Source organism: Ambystoma mexicanum, chromosome 1p (genome assembly GCF_040938575.1).
Source record: "Ambystoma mexicanum isolate Mex_15411 chromosome 1p, UKY_AmexF1_1, whole genome shotgun sequence".
Taxonomy (NCBI): domain Eukaryota; kingdom Metazoa; phylum Chordata; class Amphibia; order Caudata; family Ambystomatidae; genus Ambystoma; species Ambystoma mexicanum.
The window spans coordinates 1152893585-1152919970 of record NC_090921.1 but is presented as its reverse complement, the minus strand read 5'-3'; the positions used below and the strand labels follow the sequence as shown (position 1 = coordinate 1152919970).

At 41.2% G+C, this 26386-nt stretch overlaps 1 protein-coding gene across 3 annotated transcripts in view; it reads left to right on the top strand.

Moving 5' to 3' along the window:
* Nucleotides 1-26386, top strand: part of LOC138450253 (B-cell receptor CD22-like) — a 695432-nt gene that overhangs the window by 512111 nt on the left and 156935 nt on the right. For 2 of the 3 annotated variants that reach the window (XM_069604827.1, XM_069604826.1), the window contains exons 9-11: nucleotides 1380-1643; nucleotides 22476-22736; nucleotides 23504-23761. In XM_069604827.1, coding sequence (XP_069460928.1) covers nucleotides 1380-1643; nucleotides 22476-22736; nucleotides 23504-23761 — 783 coding nt within the window. The remainder of the gene's footprint in view (nucleotides 1-1379; nucleotides 1644-22475; nucleotides 22737-23503; nucleotides 23762-26386) is intronic. The other variant, XM_069604828.1, reaches the window with a different exon arrangement.

Genomic DNA, 26386 nt, shown 5'->3' with positions numbered 1-26386 from the left:
GGAGGCTGTCAATGGTTATGTTACGACAGTTTCTGGATAGCAAGGGGGGTGCGAAGGTGACTTTGGCTGGAGAGGATCCAGGGATGGAGAATAGGATAAGATGATGGTCTGACCAGGCTACGGGTTCATTTTGGATAATTGAGATGGAGCAGTTAAGGTCAGATACCCAGTCCAGAAACCCAGCTTTACAATTCTTCTTGTCTAACTGGCATCGCTTTAAGCAAATCTATGTTCATTTACAGATCATCTACTTCATGAATGCTTGACATGTGATTGAATATGTCTGAGCCCTACTGGCCTTTCTGAGGTCATTGACCTGCAGCCATGGGCTTTCCCAATTATTGAATAAAGTCAGTAATGCTCACGGAAGCAAATGCAACAGGATTAAACTAGAAGCATTACTAAACGTTACACAGCCCTAAAGGCTTTTCAGAGATCAATGTCTGGCATGCATTCCCGGTATTTTAATATGATACAAATTAATAATTAATTAAGAATTGATGACAAGACAAGCGTGGCATGTGACTGACACTGCGGGTCTGACATTCAAGCTTACAGTTCCACACTTCAATTTTACCAATTTCATCAACTTCTGAAGGCTGTAAATCTGAGTTCTTACACAGATTCAAACCTGGGACATCCACGCTGCATATATATCTCTGCAGTAGGTGTATTCATCTATGGAGATATCTTACTGCAGAGTTTAATAGGATGACTTGCTTAGAAAACATTCATAGTTGCCAGCCACTCACCCAGCCGTAACCGACGATTCCCTTTCCCCAAACTTTTCCCTACCATCCTGATACATTGAAGGTTATTTTTGTATGTTTCCCCCCTAATAATACACCCAAACCTACTCGAAGCTCTCCTGAAAATGTTTGGCTCTTAAAAGACATTCAGGCAGTTTTGGGATTGAAATTCACTAGGAGATGAAGGGAGCCAGGGATCTCTTGTGAGAAAATTTGCCACGGCTTACTAATTTCCAAATTGTATGTTCCTGTGCTTCTTCTCCATGTTTGCTGTTGCAAAACTATTTTCAACCTTTTTTATTTCTAGCATAATTTAAAATTTTTGTTGTTCCCTTTTTTGCTGGCTCATTTTTCACCTTTTCTTGTTACTTTCAATGTTTTCTGTTTGATTGATTTTTCTCCTTGTTTAGTTTTTCCTACTAAAGGTATGAACCTATCATTATGTCAACTATCATTTGTGATGCTTTACTTGTTGCCCATTGAAATTGCAATAGGTTTATTTTGACATTATGCCATATTTTTTTATTCATTTTGTATCCTTCTGCCCTTTGCATGTAACCCTGCTAGAAATTGCTCCATAGTTTGCATATTGGAAGTCTTTAAGAAGAAATATGTGTATCTAATTTTTAGATGCCCCAAGAAATGTGATGATTTTGATGGATCCCTCGACATGGATCATTGAAGAGAGCAGAGTCACCTTGACTTGCACTGCTGAAGCCAATCCAGTGGTTTATCAATACAAATGGTACAAAGTAAATAAGCTCCTCCACACTACAAAGGATAGGACATTGCCGCTGGACAATATCAAACGAGAAGAGGCTGGATTGTATCAATGTGAAGCGATAAACAAAATTGCCTCTAAGAAATCCGAGGTGATTACTCTTGATGTTCACTGTAAGTATACATATATACTGATTTATATGTACACAGGTGCTCTTTTTCATGTGTCATGCCATTAATGTATTTTGATTGATTTCTCTATAATGCATATGAGAGTGTCATCTCCATAAAAACGACTTGTCTGAATTGCTTGGGGATGTTTAGCATCCTTATAACGTATAGTGTAATGTACTTTGTTCTGTATAACATGTTTCATAATTGAAAAGCCCAACTTATTCTAAGAAACCCTCCAATAAAAAGACTTGGTGTTATTCACACTCCAAATTTGGAGCTATGTCCTGATGTTCTAGTGTAAATGCCACTCTTTGATCAATTGTTTAATCATTCACCAGTAATTCTTCTACTATGTGAACCTGGAGAGGAGGATAGTGGGCCTCATTACAACTCAGGCGTTAAGGGTTAACGCCGTCGTTAACCCTTAACGCCTGATTCCGATTTTAACGGCTGCTTTTAGCAGCCGTTAAAATCCAGGGCGCTAAACCGCCTTGCTGCTAATTATGCCACTGTAATTTACGGTGGCGTAATTAGCGCCTTCCCCACTCCCATTATGCCCTATGGGGCAAAAATGGGAATGGGGAAGGGTAAAATGGGAAATAGGGATTTACCGCCCCACTCACCTTGGAATGGGGCGGTAAATCCGCCATCCACCATGGTGTAAACGTAGTTTACACCATGGTGGTAAAGTTGGCGTACTTACTGCCTGGGTCGTAATGACACCCCGTGTCTTTTAAAACAGAGAGACAGGCCAAACTTCTGTAAATTGACTACCAAAGGTACTTTGTGGTGGTGTGGTCAGGGTCTGAGAAGTGGTGCACTGAAAGGTTTGAAGGAGGATGAGCAAGAGTCTTGTAGAAGTTGATGGATGAAGCCAGAAATAACTTAGCATGCGTGCAAATGATAATATTTATATATCCATTCATGTATCCACATGGGGATCACCACAATCCTTTGGCCACTTCTGCATTACAGTCACAAACTGTTGTAGTCAGAGGTGAGAAAACACTGGACGCTCCAGGTAAGGATCAAGTGGGTTTATTCAAGAAACAGAGGGATATCTGCTCTCCCTGCTAATATATGTGGTTACCTAAGAACTCAGAGAAGTTCGGGTTTGCCAAACTGAAAAGTCACAGCATGAAATCACTAAGGCAAACAGACATAGCAACCACAGAAAATGCAGAAACTGGCAAGCAGGATGCAACACTTCCCTTCTCCATAATGTATGTGTGCAGTAGCACCTGGAGCGTTCCAAGTGCTGGAAGGGATTAGAAAATAAATTATCTCAGGCCCAAATAACTGGGCAGACTCAAAGAATGTGGAAAAATACGACTTTATTATCAGTTCAATAAAGTAGGGAAACCTGATGAGCATAAAAGAAATCACTGCTCACACACTCTCAGAGCATTTCCATTACACTAAAGGCGTTATACCTCAATGCATGTCAGTTGTGACGTCATCCTACGTGACAACAGTAAAAACCTATCGGGCGGAGGGATTGGTTAAGGGAACATATTTACCTGTAGTTCATTTAGGTGTTAGTAACATCATTGGCTGTCCCTTATTAAGGAGGAATGCCTTGAACAACCACTAACCATGTTTAATACAGATAATAGCAGATTAACAGCAACAGATTGACTTCTAAAATAATGTGTAGTCCACCATTACATATACACACCCGCATGATTGGTTGGCACTCTACTCCAATCTTGGACATTCGGCTCGTTAGCAGCACGTAAGCAAAACTAAACCCGGTGTGGTGAATAACGTCAGACAACTGCCCACTTGGCTAATTAACTCATCAGTTAGGCCCTATGCCAAGGGTTCTTCTTTTTGGTTGACCTTGCTGACTGTTCTCTTCCTCAGATATTTAAAGGTAGTGAAGGTACATTGCTATCTTCGTCTGGAGCTTTATGAATAGGCCTTGTTTTCTGGTCATGCACCACGTGTAGGGACACCATGATTTTGTCCATTATGGCCTTCTCTTTGGTGCTATTTGATTCAACTATACTGGGTGCTATTACTCTCCTGGGCCTTTGGAGACTTGGTTGCTCCATATTGCATATGCTTTCTGCATCTTTGAATGTACAATACTCGGTACTTGCAAATGTTCACTCCGTTTCTGAATCTAAGAGAAATATATTCTTCGTATGTATTTTATCCTCTTTGACTGCCTTCATGCCTTGCAGTTGCTTCTTGCTGTGGCATCCTTCATCCAGAGCAAAACTAATATACTTTATTCGTGCATGAATTTGTATTCCTATGTCTGTTAGCTCTGAAGCCTTGGTCTTTCTCCTTCAGGTTTCTCGCTTACTGTTATACGGAACCGACGTCCATTTTCTCAACATGGCTTCTTTACCTGTGTTATCAAGCTTCTATATGTCTCATCTACCTTGCGTTTCTGCTTATATACATCTACTGCATTTCTTCTCACTTATCTTCTCAGCATATATGATTTTTTTGTATTGGCATGTATGTTCACTTTGTTCCATTATTCACATCTTCATTCTTTAAGTATGCATTTATCATTTCAGTTCGTACTCGTTTCTTCTCTTCATGATGTCACTTTACACCTGCCAGACTTTACCTATAGTTCTTCTGTGTCTAGTGGTGTCTGCAGACTTCCTTCTACCACATCAGTTTGAGGATACATATGATACGGTTGTCTGAGCGCATGACGTCTTTCATATCTTCGATGCAGTATTGGGATTATACCTGGTGTCACGCGCAGTGCTTTCTTGCTGTTCTTCCAATATGACAGAGGTGAGGGGTGGGCTCCATGAGTGAGATGTACATCTGCTTCTCTCAAATGTCCACTCAATGGAAGCTGCAAGGACAAGAAACAAGTCTTCTGTTAGCCTTCACTCTTTCTCCCACCGACTTGATTGTACACCTGAGTGGACTTAGGGCACACCACCCAATATTCCAAGCTACGGTTGGTGCTGGGAGCAGGCACAGACACTATGCTGATCATCTTCAACTGTCTCCCATCACTATGTCCTCTTTTTCCAAGCTCTTGGATAGTTGGGAACAACTTCCTGATCATTGGAGTAAGGTACCTGAACCTGAATCCATCCTCTGTCACTCACACACTTATCTTGCAATGCCCTAACGGAGTCTTACTTTTCCTTGCTGATAACCATTCTGATCTTGATAACATGGCCCATCCATAAATTATATGAGAGCTGGATTATCTAAAGGAGTATGAGTCAGATCGTTCAGAAGAATTAAGAGGAAATTAGTGATAGCAACACAGTCATCGTGTTCTGTTCATTTAGTTCACCATTCTGGGGAGTGAGAAGTAGGGATGCTGGATTTAACACAGAACATTGGATTAAAGTATTGTTCAAAGAATTTAACAGCATACTTGTTGGTATGGGAAACAGACATGTGTTGTGTTTTGGTTTTGAGCACCAACACCACTACCGACTTGGGTACAGTTGCTTCCAGGGTCAATCCTTAAGCAATATTTTCAGACTGCTTTACACTTTTTTCAGATGGAGCTACGGACCCACAGCAAGCGACATGCCTGCTTCTACTGGATTTGATTATTTGCTATAATATGCAATGGGTTATGTGTTTGTATCAGTGCAACAAGAGCAAACCCATTTTTTTCATGGCAATACAAGGTACATTTATTTTTACAATCGGGTAAGAGCAATTCAGATTCTTTATTCCAATAATGTAGAGCCAGTTATGTGGAATGTCAATGGCAATATTACAAAAACTGTAGCAATCCATATGTGGGTAGCCAGGGGTGAGTTTTTGCCCCACAATTATTCTGTCTCTTTATTAATGGGATAATTGAGAAATTGATAGGACTATCCGCTAACGCCCCAGTCTTGGCAGGAGAAAACCTCCCTATTCTCATGTATGAGGATGAACAGTCCTCATATCACTTACCCTGTTAGGGCTAAAATCTCAATAGACCACTTTTGGAGAGTTTGGTAGTGCAAATGGGCTAACGATCAACGTAGGGTAAACCAAGATATTGGCCTTTAGAATGAATAGATCAAAGAGCAAGGCTAAGATTAGCTTAGAATTAAATGGAGACACAATAGAACAGGTAGTCAGTTTTGATTACCAAGGCTTCAGGGTGAAGGATGACTGTAAGTGGAATGCTCAAATCCAAAGGCAGGGGTAAAGCTGGCCATATACAGTGGGGCCATAGCCAGATTCACAAAAGAACAGGGTAAGGGGGCAGTGAAGGTCCCAATTGAAGCTTATAAACTTCAAGCAAGACAGGCATCACTCTAGGGCTGCCATCTGTAGCTGTTTGACAACTATTGAGAACATGTTTGACAAAAACATTTCAGGCCGTTCTATCTGGAAACACATTTCCAATGGCTGGACCCGCTATGTAACTCAAAACCAATTTATTACTGTGTCAGGCTATGGACTACATCGAGGGTATCCAAGTAGAGAGAAGTCTTGGTTGATGTCGTGACACAGGCAGGTGGAACTTCGTGGCCATGTTTCGCTCAGATCAAGAAAGAGCTGTTTATGATTGGGATGAGCAAATGCTGGAACACACCAGAGATTATGAATAATACCACCAAGCTCTCTGTGTAAAATTAATTTTTGGCCAAGGTGGAAGGAGTTAATAAATCCACCTTATCAAGAAAGTCCTGGGAATGCAAACAATCTTTTAGATATGAGGAGTATTTAGATAATGTGTACATCGAATCAATGAGATTATTATAGACTAAACTGCAAATGCGCATTTACTCTGTGGCGTAACTGTGAAATAAATGGAACAAAGATAATCCCGATGTATGCCCATTCTGTGCTGTTCAGGTCAAAACTATTCTTCATTTTATGCTGATCAACCCTCACTACCTAGATACGAGGAAGATATATTTAAAACCTTTATCCCTTTAAAGATCTATTAGAACAATGAAGCATGCTATTGCCCTATGTTATTTTTCAAAGGATAGTTTGGTCTGTGGTCTGTGTTTAACCACATCGTCACAGGTTTGAATCACAGCAGGTCAATTCTTTCCGAGGTCAATTAGATGAGTATCATTAAGATGAGTGACAATAAACATCTGTTATCTGTCAATAGCACCAAGATACCCCCTGGGGGTGAATGTGCACTCAACAAATACACCTTATGTTATGCTATATCCTTGTTCTCCTTTTTTCTGGTTGGTTTGGGGACTCCTCTGCCCACGCCACTACCCCCAATACTGCCGTGAAATACTTACCAATCCCCATGGGGTACCTTTGTCTGACATTGCAAGTTTTGTAACTACAGTCACTTAAGTTGAATTCAAGATCATACTTATTTATTGCTGGTGCACTACATAATGGTGTGTCACTACTACCATATTCTAACATATACACACATTGTTTTAAGTTGCTTGTATCTTACTTAGCAGGCCAGAGATAAAGGAGTTAGTTATCACTTCTTCTGCTGTTTCATCAGGTTTGGTAATACCCGATTGCTGAGTGAACACTATCTTTAACCAGGCCAAATAATAGTCTGCTTATTTACCCTTGTTCTTGTTGCTGTTTCTGTTCTTGCCCCAATCAGTTTTTCAGGGGAAAACCTTAGGAATAGAGGAGATCAACCTATTCCTGGACTTTTCCAGGGCATTGTCAGTGCCTGGGTCTGTCACTGGCCAATCAGTGGTTTGTGTCAACCTATGTTTAATCTCAGAAGTCATAGTCACCCTCCTAAACTGATTCCTATCAGCCAAAGTAGGATTATAACAATGTATAACAATAATAATCTCTTTAATACAATATTGAGATTATCCTCTGATATTGGGAAACTCCTTTGCTAAGATAAACACAACTACCCAAAAGTCCAGGAAATATTAGAAGTAAGCAGCAATCTTCTCTTTCTCCCACAGGGGGCCCAGCATTGCCCTAAGGTTGTCTCAAACACGGTGTATACGACGGAGGTTTAATATGCATCTGTACAAAACCAAGAGCAACTGAGATACTCACTCCTAGCTTCACTGGCATAGCAGATGCTGCCACTTTTTGTGGCCATATGAGAAATGCTTGAATGGTTGCCAGTGTCAGGGCATTTGGATGTGCCACTCTCAGTGCTTTCATTAGTAAAGAAATCAATAATATCTTCCTTAGACTCGCTTCCTCTGCTATTTACGGGCAGAGAATAGTGGATTCCCTGCACGTCACTTTTCCCCTTAGAAACCTGCCCTGTCCTCTGATTGTTTCTGCATTATTTATTTTTCTTGCCATGTGGCATATACACTCCATTGTCTAAGACTCATCTTCTCTTTCAGGTACCTCAAAGTGTGCCTTAAAGCCACCAACTCCATGTTAAAAGTACTGTGTACTGGGAACTGAGTGTGTCGGTGGTCCTGCATTAACAGGTGCCAGACATTGCCAGACAATGAGAAATTGAAACATAGTGGTACTACAGTTGGGTACATAAAGGGAGCAAGTGTTACCTTGGGTTGTACATCCAGCTGCTTAGACTGTTCCTTGCCAAGGCCTGCCCTTGCTTTAGAACCACTTACTTTGTCATACTTGCCTCTGTATCACAAATACTGGATCTCCACTCTTGGGCAGTCCTGAAAATGGAGCAGGTCTTACTGAGACTCAGCAGAGGTGTCCTCAGTGGTTCATAAGCAGAATATAACTTTCTGTTACCTAGTGTGCCACATTGTATTTACCCCTTGCACTTGCTACCTAAACTAAAACTCCTTAAATAGTTTAGGATACACAAGCCCTTTACCAAACCAGAGGTCAGAGAATACCAGTCTCTGACCAGGCTTACCTAATTTAAGATTTCCAATAATGTGCCAAATTTATACCGGGACACAGTACATGTATCACAACCATAATCATGATGATAAGCTAGGCAAAACTAAACAACAAAACCAGATAACTGACCGAGAATCTCCAACTCATATTAGCGTAAACCTGAGACAAAACAGCGTCTTATTTAACCATCATAAAAACTCTTGGCTTCTCTGATTCGCCCATGCAAATGCCCCACTTAAAGTCAACTTTCTCCCCACCTCGTCTTAGATTTTTTTAACCAGGATTCTTTATTCATTCTTTCTGTTGCACACTGCGACGTTCGAGAGGAGGGTGCCTGCAACCTTGGCAGAGAACCCATTTTGAACAAGAAGTCTGAGTTGCAGCATGAAAACCACGAGAGAAACCAGGCTTATGCATCAATTTCAGTTGATGATAAACTGAGGTGGGTTATTCATAGGCTTGCAAGTCAAGGAAAGCAGCTTTCTTCATCCAACGGACCCCACCTAATTGAAGTGACTCACCCTCCAGACCGTTTGCCTTTATCGTCCACAGGTCATCTGACTGGGGAAGATTCTAGAACCTTGCAGCTAGGCCTTGTGGCCACTGATCCTGCCTTCCACCAAAACCTTTATAGGTCACTGGCCATTTGACTGGAGAAGATTCTAGAACCTTGCTGCTAGGCCTTATGGCACACTGATTCTGCCTCCCACCAAAACAATGACCCTTTTCATAAACATTTTAGTCCTTCATCACTGTCTATTACCAGATGTGGCACGTGATGAGACCTTCCAGTCAGGCAAACCCGAGGGCATTGGATCTCCACCCCCATGGCAATTTCAAGTGTCTAGGAACACCTCGTTGTCTCATTTGGTACAAACCCGTTTTTACCATTGTGCATATGTTGCCCACCTTGGCCCAGTAACCCAGGATGGTCATAGACCTGGAGTCCTCGATCCTTCTGCACATGAGTGAATGTGCCCATCGTTAGAACAAGCATTGCCAATAGCGAATGTGGAAAGGGGTGGCCATATGAAGTGTGGTAAAAGCAAAGAATACTAGGAAATATTTTAAATTGACATCCTTGTCAGGGATGGGAAGACAGGCTCATTATATACATTTCTTTTAAAGATCCACCTACAAAGGAAATACGTCCTGCCCCTCCTCCCTTACCTTGAACTTAATGTATTTATTTATTAAAACAATCTTCTCTAACAGATATTGTAGAATAGTTTCATCTTCAAGACTCAGGTATCAGAGGAAGATATGGTAACACATTTCTGCTGAGAGGCAGTTAGAATCTTCTGACTAGATTGTTAGATAAAAAGGTTTTTTGGGAGGGTCGGGGCATTATATTTTAGAAATGTAGCTGAGGAATTTGTTAACCTGGGGCCTGGGTCCTGGGTCCAAAATACCTTCAGCTATCCCTCCGCAAATACCTCCCCTCTCGAGCTCTTCGCTCCTCTACCTCCAACTCACTCAGGGTCAGCCGTTTTTCTAAGAAACAAGCTGGGGGTAGATCTCTGTCTGCGGCTGGGGCCTGCCTCTGGAACAGCCTCCCTGCCAAGTCTAAAACTTGAGGAGAACCATCTCCGGTTCCGGAAGCACCTCAAGACCTTCCTCTTTTCTTCTGTCTTTGCTCCCCCTTTCCCTTGCTGATCTGTTCTCTCTTGGCACCATGCACCTGGCCACCCTCTGTCTTTTGGACCCAGGTACCTGCTCATCCTGCCACCCTCCCGCACTGCCTCCAGGCCACCCCTTACACTGGGGTCTGTATCTGTACCCATACAGCCCCCCCTTTTTCTTCCTGCACTTATCAGACCTACTCTGTCTGCTGCCTTAAACCTAGCACTTGCAAATTGCTGGCTGGATTACCACTGTTTGTTGCCTTTATTATTTATTTATTGTTATTTATCTGTTTCTCCTCTGCTTCGTACTTTCCACTTCTCCCCCCTTCCATGCACTTTTCCCCTCCCCCTCTCCCATGCACTTGCACGTTCTCAATGTCACTGGGCCTAGTAAGATCGCTGTTTTGTTCTCCCCTGTTCCCCTCCCTTGCCTTGACACGCTCTGAAACACTTGTGTGAGAGCGATAGAAATAAAATATCAATCTATCAATCAATCAAAACCTTAAATTGTCACTACTGCCTCCACATTCAATTATTTCCTTGATTGTTTGTTTGTTTGTTTGTTTTATTCACTTTTTATGCGCGCCAGACCCAGGGGTAACAGGGCGCAGTGGCAAGGAAATACGAAACTTACAGGTTACATCATGGCAAAATGTACATTAAAATTACATTGGGTTAGACAGATGTTACTATGTCCAATACACAGAATCCGTGGAAGGTTCTTCACTTATCTCAAACACTGCATTCCATTGATCACAAATACTAGTGGTTCTAAACTTTCACCAAGAATCCGTTCCCTTATTGGGAAGGATTAGGGTTTTTGTAGTATCTCCTAAATAAATCATTTAATGCATGAAAAGATTCATATCTTATATGTATTATTCCCGTCAATTAGAAAATGAAAGTGGTCCCATTAGCAAACTGAATCTTCAGACCACTTCTTACTTGAATAAACATATTATTGTTTACATACATATTGTTTACATATTGTTTACATTGTATAACCCTATCTTACGACAACACCTTATAAGCTGTATTAAAGAGGCGGACAAATAAACTGTCTGCATTTCACCCCTGACCAACCCTGCCCGACCTCCCACCGCCTAACCAACCTGTATTTTTGTACATACTTGCCCTCAGTATTTATTGTCCTACTGAGCAGATACTGTAATTATTGTACATTTTGTGCCTGCTATTTGTATATACTGTTTTTATATGTACCCGTGTGTTAGTGTAACTAAGCTGTAAACTGTCGTACGCAATGCGCCCTGTTACCCTTGGGTCTGGTGCGCAATACAAGTAATAAAACAAACAAACATTGTAGTAGCTCTGGGAAAATAGTCACCTGATGTCAGTAAGTAGCGATCACTTGTGATATCATAGATAGAGGAAAGCCTCTTGTGTGTACCAATCTCTTTTATTTCCAACCTATTATATGAAAGGCAAGTAAAACAATACCGAATAGCGCGGCAAACGTCGAGCAGCCAGCAGAAAGAGGAATCAAGTAACTAGAAAAGGACATTTCAAAATCACGGAATTTGGAAAATGGATAATGTGTTTCAGATCATGCAAATAGGAAACATGGACAATATTTCAGATAACGCCATTCTACCCTTCATTATAAAAGAGAGAAAACATGGCAAACACAATGCAAACTAACACATGCGAAGGTGAGTAAAATCGGTTGTTAGTGTGGAACGGCCGTGCAGTAAAGCTGTCCTAAGGCGGGAGGGCACGAGCAACACATCTTAGTAGTCATTGGTTTTGATTGAATTTATTTAACACTTTCGATTTAATGGGTTTACAGGGGTTGGGTTAACCTCACCTGTGTACAGGGTCGCTAATACTAACAACACTAATATGGGTAGTATTTAGAAATGTTACTGTGCCAAGTTTTAGATGACTTTTCACATTTTCAATTCGTTGCCGGTTGTTTTAGATTTCTAGAAGTAAATAGGAGAACAGTAGGATGCTCTGACTATATTCAAATATATTATACTGTGGGCTACATATTTTTTTACTGTACTTTTTTTAAGGCGTGTATATTATCTCTACAAGTAAATAAATATTCATAAAGCCAAACAAACAAAACAGTGAAATTATTCTATGTGTATTTCTATACATGAGTATAAAAAGAAAACATACTGCACATGTACATGTTTGTTGTTTTAGGGATAACACTGTGTTGGAATGTTATTGATAACATCTAATGTTAATCATTAACACCAGGGTGATACACATTGGCTTCTATTTGCTCTTGGGTAGATTCACAACAATATTGCTCTCTAAAAGTAAACTTGTGAGTGGCTCAGGGCAAGTGGGGTCTCTTGTATTAAATACAGAGATTCATCTGTCTCCAAAGCCTTGCATCGGGTACAGCAATATTCTCTGCTGCAAAACTGCCACAGGTGAGCGTTTTCACTGTCTCTGGTGGAGGTTAGGCCATAGGTATTATGTAAATCTGGACATCTTAATGGGCATCCAACACTTACAGAAGGCATATCTCTTCTGCTGTAGTTTCAAGCCCACTTTCGAAGTATGCAGGGAGTGGCATATATGCTTCCAGCTGAACCTGCTAATACCACAACCTAGTCCACCACTGCAGCAGAGATGGTCAGCATCTTCAAAAGGTCCGGCATCCTCTCCAGATGAAATAACCCACACATGACTGATACAGATAGACTAAGCAATAAGATAATGTCCAGAACATTCGATCATGTAGATTTGGTGATCACTCCAGGTGCCACTACCCAGATGTGCCGCTAGTTACTAGCTACTGATGTTGACAAAACAGAATGCCAAACTTCAGAAACACTGTAACTAAAATGTATACTTAATTCACACCATTTATGTTACAAAATAAAACTAATTAATCGAAAAAGTGACGTGTGCACCCCATTAAAGGGACTTGTGCAGTAACATACACTTTCTCAACATTAAATCACACGATTTAAGAAAGCATTGTGAAATGTGTGCTGCTAACCAACTTCACAAAATGCAGTTATACACTTTCCATGTCTGTGTCACACTAACACAGTTTGAGTCTTCAATTTTCCATGCCACTATGAAGTAGCAGGAAGTACCGCCTAATGGTTTCTGATGCAGCTACTCAAAAATGCAGCTGGCTTTAGCCAGACATGTTTCATTCTTACACGTACATTAATACAATTAACAGAACTTCTTCAGGGTTTATTTCATATGAAAAATAATAGAAGACTCAAACTTTGGTAGTGTGAAACACACATGTAAAGTAGCATAACTATATTTTTAGATGTTGGTTAACAGTAATCCATATGATCAAATGTTCAGATTTCTGAGTTACACCTACACTTTGCTCTGTTGAATGGGTCTATATCGTATTTTTTTGTTTGTTGTCCCAGGGATGGCTGAATCAATGTTTAAGCCCTAGAGTCTCTCCTTTTGTCTTTGGTGATACAGAGAGACACCTATTTGTCATTGCATCAGTGGCCCTCATTACGACCCTGGCGGATTTTTTCCGCCATCGACGGACTTTCCGGCCATGGCGCAAAGTCCCTTTACGCCATGGCGGATGGCGGACTTACCGCCCCATTCCGAGGTCGGCGGGGCGGTAAGTCCCCATTGACCCATTTACCCTTCCCCATTCCCATTTCGGCCCCATAGGGCTCAATGGGAGTGGGGAAGGAGTTAATTACGCCACCGTAAAATACGGTGGCGTAATTAACACCAAGGTCCCAGAGCGCCATGGATTTTTCCGCCCGCAAAAAGCGGGCGGAAAAATGACCATGGCGCTCCAGGAACTCGTAGTTGGCGGTAAGGGGTCCGCGCAGCTAACGCTGGCGCAGACCCCTTAGCGCCAGGGTCGTAATGAGGCCCAGTGACTTTTGTGACAGCAGTAATCCAACTGAAAGTCACTTAATCCTGCCATAGGCCATGTCATTGCACTACAGCTACGTGGTTCAAATCAAGTCTACAAAATCATTCATGAGTGCAAGCTTGGCCATGGGTGGCTTCAGGAAACACCACATCACCTGATCAAAAGTTTTTTCAGCATCGTTGCTAATGGCTTCTACCAGTGTGGTACCCAACCCATGGAATGCCATCAAATCAATTACTCATCTGAAATGATCTTATCCATATTGACCCTCAATGAACCAGGCCTGGGATTTGTCGACCAACCCCCTTATTATCTTGTCCATGTGTATAACACAAGCCTTAGGATCCTGTGATCATCATTAGACAGTGTAATATGCCTTTAGCCTGGCCAGCTAGTTGAATGGCTATATTTGTTCAGGTTTAGAGATATTATCCCCATGAGCATGTTGTGGGGGTGAACTGCCTTCCTGGATGATCTCATTAAGAAACTAAAGCTGTAATAGGGTAAGTAGATCCAAGCGTACCTAGAAATATTTGACTGAGTAACCATATATAATAGGGATCTTGCTCTTCTCCAAACCATTGACACTAGGGGGACTTCCGCAGTCATCATTACCTCTTTCATGAAACTGGAGTCCTCTACATTCAAAATGGCCAGGGGATTCACTTAAAGAAAGTATGATCATATCTCCTCACTGGTAGTCTCTGGATCACTATAAAGCTTCTGAAAATTATTGAAATGCATCATTAATGCTTTTACCAGATGTAAACACCCCCCACCATCAGAGGCTATAGACACCATTGCCCTTTAGTCAACCTAACACCTCAGGCCGTGCACCAGTACCCTGCCTGGCAATTCACCCGGTTCACAGAGCAATCAGTAACACAACCTAGCCTTCTTGGACTGGTTATTCAGGATCAAACTAAGATATACATGCAATCTCACTGTGTCCCCCAAATCAAATCAGACATGCTCTTTGAGGTGCTACATAGAAGTGTTGCCCTCTTCAAGGCTGCCCTCAGAATTCTGTTTTTCTCTCATTTATTTTATGCAATTAAAAGTCATGGCCCCATATGACCTTTCTTATATTCTCCCAAAGCACGGCATGGGTTCACCCAACCATGGTTTATCTCAAAAAGCTTTATCCCTTCTTAATGGTTGTCACTTAATTCTTTATTGAATACCATATCGTTCATATTATTGAAATATTCATGATTGAGTGGCAGGTAATCCGATTTCCCAATGCGAGCTCCCAGCATTCCTTCCAATAGGATCTTGAAAAGTATGAGTCTCATTAGTGGGAGAAAGAAATGTATAATCACTTGTGGGTGAGTATTCTACCACAGGTCCGCCAATTTATAGGTCAAAAGAAGGGATTTTAGTGAAGAAATGGGTTACAAGTGAGCCAGTGCCCCACCGTAAGACCTATTTAATCATCCCACCATCACCTTGCTAAAATCCCCACCAATTTACATCCTCCGTCCACATAGTGGAGTCAGTAATCTGACTAAGTCAACATAAAATGAGTCACATTTGCTTTTAGCAGCATACATATTCACTAGGGTGATTTATATATTCTGTCTTTGCATCTGCAAACAACAATCCTGCCCCCACCTGCATCGATCTCAGACCGTCCAACAGTGAGACAAAGGCTCACAGAGCAACAACTATCCACTATGTCATTTTGATCAGCCTCCAAGAGATGCGTCTTTTGCAGGAATATCATGCCATTCTTTTCTTTGTGCAACTTAGTAAGCACCTTTCTCCTCTTCACTGTGCTTTTATATCTATCTATATTCCAACAGAGAATCCGATGTAGGTCAGCCATTCTCAGCAAGGACCAACCCAGAAATAAAAGTAAACTGACAGCAGAAATACAAGAAAATTAAGCATGAACCAATGATCTGCCGCCCACTGTTGCCAACTCACAGAGAAATCCTCCCTATAAAACAACGCAGGACAAAAACCCATACAAAATTAAAAACAAAGCAAGCTTCTGATATTTGATCAAGATTGAAAATAAACAACCTGCCTCAACAAGTACATGCATTTATGTGATAACAAAATGCAGAAAACGTATCCATCCAACCACAGAGTGGCCCTCCAGCCACCCCTTTTCAGAAGTACAACTCCAAGCTCAGAATGTCAACTCAGCCATCATCCCTCCACCCTTGCATATGGAGATGTGGTGGTCCAGTGAAAACATGCAGCATGCAACTAGATAGGAGGAGATGACTACATGTCCAGTTGGTGCAAGATCAGTAATGGAGACCACATACAAAGTACAAATGGCACACCCAGCATGGCTGGTCTCATACACAGGTTTGCAGTAAGGCTTAAGGAGTAGCACAGCTCTGTATCTGAACATTGCACACAGTCCCAGGATGTAGCTTCAGCAGCAAAACCTACCAGGACAAAAACATAAGGAGCAAGGAACAATTTGCAGGACAGGGCAGTAATCAAAGGTAAACAACCAGTTTGGCAAAATACATGGTTTCAAATTCAGAATGGCTTAGCCCTTATCAAGGAAGTCAACTCTAGATCTGACAGACAACAAGGTGGAGGTGTGGGAGCCAAGTCAATCACACATTGAAGAGACCCTAATGCAGATAGTTCAAAAGATAGTTCAACAGAGTAAGTGCAAGCTTTAGAGATCAGTTACCTTTGGTATATAATAGTTCATTATATATGTATACCATATATTTATGCCATGCTGGACCGGGAAAACTGACCTTCATCTAGGTGTTGATGATTAATAAGGATCATGGATAAGAGAAGCAGTGTCCTGAAGAGGCAAAAGGAAAATAAGGAATCACGTCCATGAAGAAAAGCAGGCATAGGATTCCATATGCAAGGGCAAAGTAATGGAAAATGCTAATTATCTCTGTATATGCACCTGGTATGGAGAACCTCCAGGAGAAAACACACTGGATAACGAAGGAGTTTAGTTGGTTGTTGATTCTCATTACTAGTACAGTGGCGCAGACAAAAATGCTGGTAATTAAAAGGCAATTCTGTTACCGCCACATTACCACTGCATTACCGCACCACCTTGCTACAAGTTTGGTGGTAATGTTGAGGATGTACCTCTATCAAAAAACTGGCAGTAAATTCTCCACCTTACTCTCGAAAATCTGCAGGATTACCGCTGGCAAAATTCTGCCAAAATCCCCATGTACTCTGAACATGGGAATGAAAACTGCCCTACCAACACTGGTAATTCTGTGGTAAATCCTTGGGACCTTAGGACAAAGTGATGGTTCAAAGTGATGTTCAATACGTTTGAAGGTATTTGGATTTCTTTGAGCAATTTAGCCAAATGTTGAATTGTGCTAAAATGTGCTGATTTTTGAAATTCAAGCACTCTGTTGACAAGAAATCATCAAGGCTCTCTAAGAAACTACTAGACGGTCCCAATGGAAGGCAGCAAACGACTTTTCTAAACATATTAGAGTAAAGAGATGAATAGTTAAACATGCAATGTTTGAATCTCCATCCGAGGGTACAATTTTTTGAAATAAAATAGCGCCAAGTTGGATTTAATGATAACATAGATCCATCCACAGCATCAAACAAGGCAATTTAATTATTGAATAGAATAATTCATTGGGACTAGTGTGGGAAAGATGGCAACAGAATCAGCAGTGATCCAGTCCAGGTTTCTCTAATTGACAATGCCTCTGCTCTTTCCTTTGCTTGGCCTCTCACCCTTGGAGCCCCTTATGCCTTTGTATTTTCTACATGAAACTTCAGCAACCTATTGTCCTTTGTCCCACAGATATACACATGTATAAAGAAGTATCAATTCCATCTCCTTGGCTTAAAAACATCCTTTCACTTCTGAATCTGACACAAACAGTTCAGGTAACCTAGGCAATGGCAATGGTTCTCTGATGCTTCATCTTTTGTAAAAGCTTTCTGCAGGGTTTCCTTAAACACTTAATTACTAAGGATGAGTATGCTCATCCTTTTTGCACTGCATCGACCTCATCCAAAAATCCAAGCTATTCAGAACAAAGCAGCATGACTTATCATAGGCCTGAAACTCATAGATCCCATAATGCCAGCACCTCTTGAATTCCAGTGGCTGTCTGTTAAGTCACATATTGACCAGAAAATCCTATGCCTTGTCCACGCGATCTTAAATAGATGATACCAAAAAACATCCCTTCTAGATTCCTAGGATCAATAGGTTATAAAACTCTCAACATCTAAAGTAGGAGGCAGAACTGTGTGTACTGTCGGAGCCACCCTGTGGAAGCACCTCCCATTTGTCATTAGATCCATTGTCAAACACCTTTATCTCTGCAAAAGAAATGGAAAACTCTACTCTTCAGGAAGTACTTCAGCCTCAATATCTAGGTTTCTTTCCATCTTAAACCAATTTGGCCTCCCAATATTTTCCAGTCCACTCCTATCCTAACCTAGCAAGTTAATCACCCAACCTTGTGCACTTATTTATTTTGATTGTTTGTGAATGTATCCAATATATTATGCCCTTTTTGCAGCTCCTTTCCTTGTCCGTAAAAATCTGAAAGTTTCACAAACCTGCACTCGTTCATATGTCCTCCTCTCCTCCCGTTTTGGTTTAAGGTGCTATGAAACAACTGTGCCTATGGTAGTGATAGAACTAAAATAACTAAATAAGGCCACCAGGCCCATGCACCTTTTATAACCCCAGCAGGCCTCTACACATTGCTGCCACCACAAGGCAACTATTATATGGCCTTCAGAATGAGCTATGGAGTGCATACAGCAAGTGCTGCCCATAAACCCAAGCAACCTTCTCCTCACAAGATTCAGGCTGGAGGGGGAAGCATGGCAGCATCGCACATTGATGGCTTTGGGTGCCATTCAGTAGTCCCCCTCCATTCAGCATGTCCCTTCCTTCTTGGCAGCACCAGACAGTGGCAGCACATTGCCGCCCTCAATGCCCTATCAACAGAAGCCAGAGGGGACAGCAGGCAAGATTTGAAAGGCTGGTAAACCCAATGTCCATAGACAAAAAAATGGGACCAAACACCTGCTGATGCATAATTTGCTAAAGGAATAACTCCTTCTAGGGGAGAAGACACAGGGCCTCATTACGAGTTTGGAGGCAGCCATGGAGCTCCGAGCTCCATGGCTGCCTCCAAAACGGGGTCCTTTTCCGGATTCCTGCAATGGGGACTTCTTGCAGGAACCATTCCCCATTCCCACTTAAGCCCCCATAGGGCTCAATGGGAATAGGTATGGAGTTAACAACGGGCACATTATAAGTGTCCCGTTGTTACTTCCTTCTTCCCCTCGCGGGACCAGGAAAGCACGCCTGGTTTTACCAGGCGTCAGTTCCGGGTCCCGCGATGGGAACCCTGTAACCAGCCCTGATGGAATGAGGGGGCCGGTCCCGTACCGGCCCCCTTCATTCCGTGAGCGCAAGCCTCGTAATGAGGCCCACTAACTCTATTATATCTTCTATTCAAAGGACATTGAACAGAAGTCAGCTCAACAATTATAGAAAATGAAAGCATCCAGTGCCATGGAACCACAGTATTTAATTATACAACAAAGAGAGCTTGTTCAGGTTCTCCAATAAGACAGAGGTCTGCAACCAGTGCAATAGTCAAATCCCACAGATAGGGGTAAAATGAAGAGCCAGCTCAAACAAAGAGAACAGACCCTTAAGCCACGTGTCCTCTTATAAACACTTTAGCTAGCTCAGGCTCTTCAAAGCTCAATGTCACTCCATCAAACTAACAGTTTTGGTTGGCTGGTGTGACACATCGAATATGTGTCCCTTCTTCCCAAGGGGGAGCCACCTCCTTCGAGGCTAGGAAGGTGATCACACTCTACAATACCGTCCCTAGGGACACAGGCAAATGGGAACTCAATGGGAGTGACTCCCCCTTAGGGGACAAGAACTCCCATTCTGAGGAGGAATTCCCTAGAACCAATAACATATCAGCCTATATGGGACTGCCTATGATGAAGAGCAACCAGCCGCCATCCTTATATTTGGCTTAAGGCAATGTGGGGATCAAACAGCCGTATCAAGAAAGATGAGATGTCTCTTTAAAATGAGACATGCATATAACTGGGAAGAGTGACCCTTGTGAGAAGAGAGAGTATGGTACACAGGGGAAGCCCCCTTAAATGATTACACATTAGAGAGGCAGAGCAGAGTGAAGTCGCGTAGCCCACGACTTTTGGAAAGGTGAGGAACGCCAAAATGAGACGGCAGAGAGCCAACACATCCTGCAATGGGAGAAACGTTGCCCGAACGGGGACCTAAGACCAGTGGAAGGTGGTGGCGTGACCGCAGCTGCTTCATGGTGGGCGAAACGCCCAACAAACTAAACCCAAATTGCTAGAATAGGGAATCCTGCAAGCTACCTGCAGCATGCATCCATAAATGTCACCCAAAGTCAGAGGAGCAGAGAACGTTATGCCAGTGAAGGCAGGCACAGAGAAGAGAAGAGAGAACGAGATGCCAAGTACTTGAGTGTACGCCGTGCCCTGCGAGGTTCCCCTGCATTGGAAAAGGTACCGGGGAGAAAAGGAGAGGTGGTAGGCCACCGGGGTGAATTGATGGGAAGAGATAAGACTCTCGAAGACCCAACTATGAAAGTCAGACATTAAGCTAAAAGAATTGTAGATATATGATAATGATACAGAGTGTAAAGAACAACATTGTATGGGAAATAGATAAGAAGTGGAAACAAATCCCCTGGGAGAAAAGGAGAAGCACCCAGTTATTGAGGCTTGAAGATTGGAGAGAGCCCACTGCCAATAAGAGTAACACGTGTTGTGAAAAGAGACTGTCAAGAGAATTGAATTATAGGAGAGACAATCCAATGCCAAGAACCTAGGAGAGGGAACCAGTAGATTGGATAAAATCATACAAAATATAGAGTTTGTGAGTCCACAAGAATATAAGAGACATAACAGTAAAGACCTGTGTTTGAGAAACAACTTCAAGAAAGGTTGTGCTAAAGCTGGCATTAAAGAGACTATCAAACATTAAAGAGAGTGCAAGCGCCCAAGCATATGGGAAGAGGTACAGGTGATCATGAAGGAAACATCAAGAGACTATCAGACATTAAAGAGGTTGTAAGGACCATATGTATATGGGAAGAGTGGTATCCAGTGATTATACCTAATAAAAAACAATAGAATGACATTTTAACAAATAAAAAATACTGAAATAACACAGATTTTAAAAAAGATTTGTGGTGGTGGGGCAAGGGGTTAAGTCTGGTCGGGAGGGGTTTGGGTGCGGTATTAAACATGGGAAAAAGAAGGCTTGGGGGCTCCCCCACACAAAAATGAATTCTCTATTGGTTAGTTAAAATAACATAGATCCCAGATGACCTACATGATCTTATGAAGGAAACGTCATAAGACTATCAAGGAAGATACCTTAAAGACTCCTGTTTCTAAACAGTGACAATGTGTATCAATAGCCACAGATGAGAAGATACAGCTTTAAAGAGAAAGCGTCTGGGTAGAAGGCAAGGCAAGAGATGACCCGGGGAAGAGAGGGATTCCCGTGGTTTATTTTGAGTTATTCGCATTAGTGGTAGGGTCAGGTAGCGTAAGGTCTGGGACTGAGGACAACATGTACTTTTTGATTTTCTGACGACACTCAAGCATCTTTAGTTAATTTAGAAAGGGAGGGAGATCCCTTCTGAAATAGGGAAAGGTAGGCCTTTGTCTTATATTCTCATTAAAGCAAAGGATAAAATGTCCTCAATGTGTCCGACTTCTTCTTCCGACCCACCACACTGGTTAGATGATGCAATTGCAGTCTCCTTCTCTCAACTATTGCTGCTGGTGTCACTGAAGAATAGGATGTCTGATTTGCTATCCCTCCTTTGACATACCCCAGATGCCTAGCTCTCTTCATAATCATGAGGGGAGGAAGGATATCTTAGCGATAATTCATTTGTCTTGGAAGCAAGACAATGCAGCCCAACACATGTTTGAATCCCCAACCCGCGCTTAGAAACTACTCATTGGTATTAAGAACACTAAAAATTGTACAATTATAATTATAATAAATTATAATAATCTCCTCCATGAACGTGTTCCTATGGAGAAAGACAATGGTGGACACGAAGTGTCTGAATTATGACTTGTACTCACTGCTACAGAGAAATTGTTTTATGGTGTTTATGTCTTGTTATGAGAGATGTTACTTATCATCAGATTTCTATTGTAATATTTTATAGGGGCTACCTTATATTTTATGTTGCATTGCTCACATGTATCTTTGTTACTGAACATTGTTTGCTTTCAGTTCATTGACTATTGTGGCATGCAGAGTGCTTATTTTAATTGTGTCTTTCATATATATTTTTTACGAGCTAAAACAATAACAACCCCTAAGTGTCCTTCCTTTCTTTATCTTCATTTCTAATATCAGAACATAATGAAATGCAATCTTAGGCTTCCACTTGACAACTTCATTTCTACAAGATATTTGACATATTTGCAAACCTCCAATATGTGAGGTATATTTTCAATAGGCACTGTGTACTTTATGTGAAATGTAAATCTGAGGTGGGGCTCAATACCCAAGTATTAGTGCAGGACAATTTCAGGTTCTTACCCATTGTTGGACTATTTCAGATGCCCCTGAAAAGGTGAATGTTTTAATCGACTCCTCGGGCCTCATCATAGAAGAGACCAATGTCACTTTGACTTGTGATGCTGATTCCAATCCAGGAGTGTCTGGCTACACCTGGTATAATGATGACATCAAAATGCAGGAGAACGGAAAGCAATTGCTTCTGAAATCAATAAAGATGAATCAGAGTGGCACGTTTTATTGTGAAGCTACAAACCACGTGGGAACTGGAAGATCTGAGCCTAACACCCTGACTGTTTCCTGTAAGCCAGATTCTTGTTGAACCTATGTAAAACCTCTTCTGTTGATCCCACCTATTTCCGCTAGCTTTGAGCTATTCAGGTTATTTCATCTTTATTTTAACCCTTGCCCTGCTCTACATTTGGTGATATTCCATTACCTCCACTCCATGGTTCATCTTAAGCTACGATGGTTGTCAATCATTCCTTTCTTGGGAATGTTCTCAACATCCTAAACAAGGAATAATTCAGCAACCTGCTCAGAGAAGACACATGAATACATGAGACAGCTGAACCTCTTTAGGGAGAACAATCGTCTGTAGATAATGCACCAAATGATAACATGTAGTAATACAACTTGCATTTGGAACACACAGAACCATACAGGACCATTGCAGGTCTGTATTCAGTAATTACGCATGCTCTAGTCACATTTGCAACAGCATGGCGTATTCAACCATGCAACCATCCCCACGTGGTTGCATGGTACATTTTCTGCTAACTTTATTTAGTCTTGGGGCATTGTGGCTATGTCTTCTTCTTCTAATCCTTCACCAGGACTTAATTGATCTCCAGTCCATCAGACATACCCATTTTCCAATGACATGTCTTTCTCTAACTTCCAGCAGTAAAATGTGCACTTTTTGTCTCTTAGCTGAGATCACTCTTTTCTGTGAATGATCATATTGACTTTCACTTAAAGGAATTTTCTTTATCCATATTCCCCCACTTGTGCACCACAATGGCCAGGTATGCAGTGGTTACAGTATTTTCTATTGGCTTTGTTTCAGATCCCCCTAAAGGCGTGATGGTTTACATCCATCCCTCAGGACTAATAACAGATGAGATTGTTGTCACATTGACCTGTACAGCTGATGCCAATCCAGGAATCTATAAGTACAACTGGTACAGTGATAAGCTGATAGAAAACCAACATCGAAGATATTTACTCCTAAAACCGACTGACAGTAAGGCTGAAAATTACCACTGTGAAGCATTTAACAGGGTGTCATCCGGAAAATCTGAACCTATCACTCTGAATATCTACTGTAAGGAGTTTCTGAATTATTTTTTCATATAACATCTTCCCATTTTTTTCTGTAATTCTAGCTTCACAACCATATCCTATGACTTTGTAGTGGCATCTGGTAGTTTTGTCATACAGCTGTATTGAAGCAGACTACATCATATGCAATTTTATATTGTGATATATTAAGAGTATTATGAATACTGCCCAGCCAAAACATAAGATGTAATAATTGTGTCAATAGTTCCAGCTTTTTAGCAATCATTATATAAACTGTTATTGGTTGGTAGAAACTATTGCATGTTATTTCCTTCAATCGGTATCACATTCTGCATCTCTGTACAAAAACTGAATAGCCACAAGCCTCTTGAAGGATATATATTTCAGTTCTACTCAAAAGCAATGAACTTAAATCGAAAAAGATCAAAACATGATAGAAATTCCTTACAGATACTAAAGCTATGCACTGGAGATAGCCATATAGGGTTGATAGTGATACATGGTAATATAATGCACAATCACATTTACTGGCCTGCACTACACATGATGTTGCTCTCAATGACACAATGTAATGCCAAAATAAATGTTTTCAAGCATTCAATATTTGAGCAAGAAATATGGCTTGTTAAAATAGGGATTTTCTTTACATTCTGAAAAAGAGGTCTTCTTTGATTTATGCTAACTTCAAAGGAGAAATCCTATTTCTCCAGCCCTCAGTTTCACACAGTAGTATTTCTTCCTGAGGTGACTTGGTGTTTCTTGTTCCAAATCAGTTTTCAGTTTATTGCAGAAAGATTACAGACATGTGTAGCAAGCCAACGTTCACAGTGGAAAACGAAATCCCTGTATGTTTCACTTTGAAGAAGACTCAAGACACCAATGTTCTTTCTAGTGCATGAAATACATTTTATCTTGGACATTAAGGACATATCATAGTTCCTGTGCTGGATAAGCAGAAGAATCCCACTGCAAACAATAGGGCGTTTTATGATTGTATGACTTCCACAGGATCAGGGACTTCACCAATTCCCTTTGGATGCAAAGACCAGATATAATTGACCCAGTGAATAGTGTCAGCCAAAATGCATCACTTATGACTTAGGGAAGATATACATAGCTTAGATGATGTCTCAATAACACATTTAAGTTATGATACAATTTAGGATGTATCCATGATGGTCTTACTTGTCTCTATAGGACCAAGATGAGGTTTTCTTTAGGCATGTTATTGAGCATTTTGATCTATTTTTTTATGTACATACATACTGGTTATTTCCCAGGGGAAATAGAATCACAGATGAATCCTTTTGCCAAACATATATCAGTCTAAGAAAGACAACACTGTGTCTTGGGTCTAGAAATGTTACAAATGCAACCAAAATTATAAATCACCTAGTGGACATATCTAACAATACCATAAACTAACTGGAAGGTGTTTGTTTTTCTTCCTTTTCTCAAAAACATTCCGTAATCATAGAAATAAAAAGGTAATGTAGCAACAATGCATCTCAAGATGTGACCACATTTCTGAGGTCAGGAGGAAGGCCCACTGGCTCCCCGTCAAGGAAATAATTATTTTCAAGACACTTGCCCTGACGCACAAATGCCTGCACGGTCTTGCTCCGCCCTACCTAGCTCAAATAATCTGCCCCCACACCCTATCCAGGCCCCCTAGAGTGAGTTATACTAACATAATCACTGTACCCCTTACCCGCAGAGTGCTTGCGGGCGGTACCTGCTTCCCCAACATGGCGGCCACTTACTGGAACTCCCTTCCCCCCTTCATTAGGGTGATTGACTCCCATGCGACTTTCAGGAAGGCCATCAAAACTAGGCTCTTTGTCTAACACTGCACTGCTCCTTGTGCTGTGTAACCTGTTATGAAAATGTCATTGCTATGTACCTGTTCATGATAATGTTCACTGATAATTGCAACTAAGCTCACTGTATTAAGTATCTCTGTTGGGGCCGCATTCGTGTAACCCTGAATCAAGCCTTCTTACACCTCCTCATAGCGCCTCGATGCCTGCGGGCTGTAGTGGGCTCTACAAATACAAAAAATAAATAAAGAAAACAATGGCTATGCATTGATGCAAATGTACACAAAGGGCTTCCGACTCTCAAGTCAAAGAAGATTTACTGATGGCAGGAGACGTTGAAAAACATGATTCCTTATTAAAAAACAAATAGAATTCAGATTGACAATTGTTTCTTATCGATAAGTAAATTAATTTCCATCAGGCAGACCTTACCAAAAAACAAGTGAAGTGTCTATTCAGTAAAACGTAATATTCTCAAATGGATGTTGACTGACATAAATGTGTAAGAAAAGCTAGTGAGGTTCTTTTTGTGTCCTTTACTTCATAAGTGTGTCTGTCACCTTCTTCAAAATGATGGATATTTCAAGCTCTTCAGCATCATCAATGACATAAGAGTCCCAGTAAATCTGTGAGAACAAAGATGCATACAGGCCCCTTACATCGATTTTAAGTGAACAGAGAACTATACTTGAAAAACCGGCGTTTAAAATGAATTAGCCTGAAGAAGTGGTTCTTATTTTCACATCTTTGCAACAAACTACAATATGGCTAATATAAATACTGTTTTTAAATTTATTAAAATATAGACATACATTTTCTTCTGGTTT